The 4,205-nt window shown below is 49.8% G+C and overlaps 1 protein-coding gene across 1 annotated transcript; it reads left to right on the forward strand.

Moving 5' to 3' along the window:
- Nucleotides 1-1,510: 1,510 nt before the first annotated feature.
- Nucleotides 1,511-3,840, forward strand: LOC109732859 (F-box/LRR-repeat protein 13-like). Its single transcript, XM_045235172.2, has 2 exons — nucleotides 1,511-2,878; nucleotides 3,069-3,840. The coding sequence occupies exon 1, from the start codon at nucleotides 1,598-1,600 to the stop codon at nucleotides 2,705-2,707; it is 1,110 nt and encodes a 369-aa protein (XP_045091107.1). The 5' UTR covers nucleotides 1,511-1,597; the 3' UTR covers nucleotides 2,708-2,878; nucleotides 3,069-3,840.
- Nucleotides 3,841-4,205: the final 365 nt, after the last annotated feature.

A 4,205-nucleotide genomic window follows, 5' to 3' on the forward strand; every position in this document is an offset into this window, starting at 1 on the left:
CACTATCATGAACATAAGGAATATGCCAAGCCTCATCCTATCGTGACCACCCGCAATGTGACTTCTCTCCAACATTGATGGGGGATCATCCAAGGGGAAGTAAACAAGTATGTCGGCTACTATGCACAAGTGCTTGACCGCCCTTGAAGTGGGATGGGAGTGTCAACCCACGTAAGTAGAATTGCTTCATTTAGTCATCATTTGAATTGCTTGTTTTTTGTTGTATTCTCATTGTTATACTTATTGTTTGATAGACGGTGGTGGCAGCCACTATGTACCAACAAACGGAGAAGAAGTCATTCGGTTTTGGCTATTGTTGGGTCATATGGATGGCAAACCAAAGTGGACACAACTTGTGGAAGAGCTCAAGGCCGGCAAGAGGAAGAATGATGGCACAAGCTCCCACCAATCAATTTGTTTGGATAAAGAAGAGGGGGGTTGTAGGGGAAATGGAAAAGCCATCGTGCAAATGAATAACCAGCAAGTGATGGGAAACAATTGGGAGAGTGAGAGGGCCGCCCGTGACGCCACGGTGACAAACAAATGTCTACCACATGGACGGGCATTTTTTCAACAAAGAAGGATAAGAAAGAGGAGAGTTATAAGCTCAGGTTGGATGTGCAAAAAGAAAGAATGGATTGATACCGAGAGAGGGTGAACAACAAGTTGGCAATTGAGAAGGTCCGGACTTTTGGATCAATGGAGATTGAGAAGGAGAGGTTGCAACTTGCTAGAGACACGAATGACTCGAGGATAATGTTAGCGGACGCAAGCCTCTTGGATGAGCAAGGAAATACATGACTCGCCAAGAGGAAGAAGGAGATCAACGAACGGAGAAAGTAAGAGGCGGCAGGAGTGGCAATGGCGACAGAGGAGCAAGCGGCACGGATGGTAGCAGCGAAACAGGCGGCATGGATGGAGACGGAGCAGGCGACAGAGGAGGCGGCATGGATGGCGTCGACCAATGATCCGTCTGGCGATTGATCCGCCATGCTCGGACTTGTATTTCATTTTGCCATGTCCGGATAGTTGAACTATGATTTATTTTACTGTGTTGCTTTGTTGAACCGTTGAATTGTGATGAATTTGTGTCATATGATCCACATGCATGGATCTGAGGGTTTGCATGCAATAATTGTGGCTGCCCAACAGCAAATATGAGGGGCCGTCCAATCCGCCTGCGGACGCGTCAGGGTGAGCCGCGGACGTGTAGGAGGTGATTTGCTAAGTCCGGTTGTAGATGCTCTTCTTGGTTTACTATTATGTAATTCGGTTTGCCTTTTTGTAAGAAGTAAAAATACACATTGAATATGAACAAATGAAGTAAAAAAATCTATAGGTTGCATTCTTTTATTGGGAAAAAAGAACTATTAGTACTAATGTTTTTTGACAGAACTATTAATACACAAGGTAAATGGAAGCGTATGGTATATTTGGAATATGGTACTACTCCACAAACTGATTCGGACGTTGGAATTGAAGAGAAGCTGTTTCATGGGCCCAGGACATTTGGCCCAACATTTCTCGCTCGCCAAAACCCTCGCCTCCATTCCTCACCTCAATCATTCCGCAAGACCAAACCCCTCCGCCGCCGGCCATGGGCGACCCGCAGTACCTCGTCGGCTCCCCCAGGAGCAATTTGGAGCGCGACGGCCGGGACTCTGCGGCCTTCGCCATCGGCATAAACCTGATGCTCTCTTTCGTGTACGATTACCTCCCCTACTCGCCCGTCTCCCCCACCCCCACCCTCTCGCTCGCCGGCGCGCTGTGGGTCTCCGACGGCGTCGACCGCATCAGCCGCCTCCCCGATGTGCTCCTCCGTGACATACTCTCCCGCCTCCCCGCCAAGGACGCCGCACGCACCGTCGCCCTCTCCTCGCGCTGGCGCCCGCTCTGGCGCTCGGCGCCCCTGGCTCTTGTCGACAGTCATCTGCTTCCGGACGGCGGCGCGGCCGGGCAGTTCACCCTCGGCGCTCCCTCTCCCCGCGCCGTCACGGACGCGGTGTCCCGCGTCCTCGCGGCGCACCCGGGGCCCTTCCGCTGCGTCCACCTCACCTGCAGCACCATGGAGGAGCACCGGGGCGAGATGGCGCGCTGGCTCGACGTCCTCGTCGCCAAGGGGGTCCAAGAACTCGTCTTTGTCAACCGGCCTTGGCCGCTAGACCTGCGCCTCCCGGCCACGGTCTTCAGCTGCTCCTCCCTCACCCGCCTCTATCTCGGCGTCTGGAGGATCCCGGACACCGCCGCCGTACCGCGCGGCGCCAGATTCCCCAACCCCCTGGAGCTCGGCCTCTGCTTCAATGCCATGGAGGACCGCGATCTGGCATTCATGCTTGAAAGAAGCCCCGTCCTGGAGTTCCTCGTCATCATGGGGAGCCAGACCGGAGTGCGCCTCCGCCTCGTCAGCCAGAGCCTCCGGTGTCTTCAGCTGGGATATACCTACTTGGAGGACATCGACGTGGTGGATGCACCTCGCCTGGAGAGGCTCTTCCAGTTGGGCGATTTTCGCCAGAGCGAGCTCACTGCCCCCAGCATCAAGAACTGCTCTTCCAAGATCAAGATTGGGCGTGCACCTAACCTGCGTGTGCTGGGATACCTTCGGCCAGGAGAGCAAGAGTTGGGGATTACCAACACCGTCATCGTGGTAACAATGCCTAATTTAATTTGCATCTCTGCTGTGTCAATTAATAACAATGCCAATCTATGATCCCAATTAGTTTATCTGTCCTTGGGTGCATTGCATGCTGGGGCCAAGGAGAGCATTGTGCCTAGTATCCAGATTTTGGCCATAGAGGTGCAATTCGGTGCCCGCAATTGTGTCAAGAAAGTGCCTGGTTTTCTCAGAAGCTTTCCTAACCTGGAGACCCTCCATGTGCAGGTAAAATTGGTTGACTTAACTACACTTGCTGCATTGTCAGAACTGATTATTTATCTAGCAAGGTCAGAACTATGAGTCTGATTAATTATATGATTGATTGATGGCCTGCTGCAGCATGATATGTTCTCATAGATAAGATCCCTGAACTATGTATGTGCTAATATGGCCTGCCGATTGATTTCATTTGCAGTCCCCACACATACCTAAAGAGTCCACTGGCAAGGTGAATCTCAAGTTCTGGCAGGAGGGTGGTCCCATCAAATGCGTAGTGCAGAGCTTGAAGAAGGTGTTCTTCTACGAGTTTCGAGGGTCCAGAAGTGAAGTCGCTTTCCTCAAGTTCATCGCGGAGAGAGGTCGGGTGCTGGAGCAGATGGTGGTCGTGGTGGCCAAAGAATGTTTCTCTCCGGGAGGTGATGGTGTGATTGCCAAGCTGAAGCCTCTGACCAATGCAAAATGGAACAGCAAAGGTTGCAAACTTGAGCTCTTCAAGAGCCCACTCACTGATGTGGCAGGTCCAATTTGCAGCCACCGACATGCTTCTGACTTCGGGTTTGCTGACCCCTTTGACCTCGAGTTCTACTGCGAATCTGAAACGATCTCCGTAAGTTAATAAGTAGCAGTATGCCATGCCTCTTGTGGTGCAAGACTACTGGTAACTAGTTAGACTTTGTGTTGTCGGGAATGACAGGAGCTAAAAATACCTGCATTTCTATTGGCAAGCTTTCTGCATGATGAGGTTGTTTCTTGTTTGTGCCAAGTCAAGACTTATGTGGCTAAATGCTGGTGGAAGAAGTAACAGATCGAATTAGATAAAAAATATTAGTACCTTCCAAGCCAATCAGCAGGGCTATCTAGTACTCTAGTGCCTAGCTAGTATGGTTTTTCTGGTTTGTCCAACTGCAATTTCATTAGCATGTTGTGCATTTGTTGTTACCATGAATCAATCTGTTATGCATTAGAAAGGTGTCACTCTCAGTTTGAATGAGTATAATTAATTACCGTAATTATGTTCTTTAGTTTTGATTTTCAGACTTTTACAGTTTCCTTTTGTTAAGTATTACTCCCTCGGTTCCATAATAAGTGCCGTGGTTTTAGTCATTTGAACTAAAACCACGACACTTATTATGGAACAGAGGGAGTATTACTGATTACTGTAGTTGCGCAGATATATGTGAAATCTTGGCAAAACAAGAATCATGTCTTCACCTGTTGAGCACTAAAACTACTCTGGTTTGCCTACCTCTCTAGTTACAGAGGGGTGAGAGGGGCTTCGTCGTTTTAGTCACGTGACCAGGTCATTGGTTGTTTCAAAAAATAGATATGTCAT

The sequence above is a fragment of the Aegilops tauschii genome, chromosome 3 (assembly GCF_002575655.3).
Source record: "Aegilops tauschii subsp. strangulata cultivar AL8/78 chromosome 3, Aet v6.0, whole genome shotgun sequence".
Classification (NCBI taxonomy): domain Eukaryota; kingdom Viridiplantae; phylum Streptophyta; class Magnoliopsida; order Poales; family Poaceae; genus Aegilops; species Aegilops tauschii.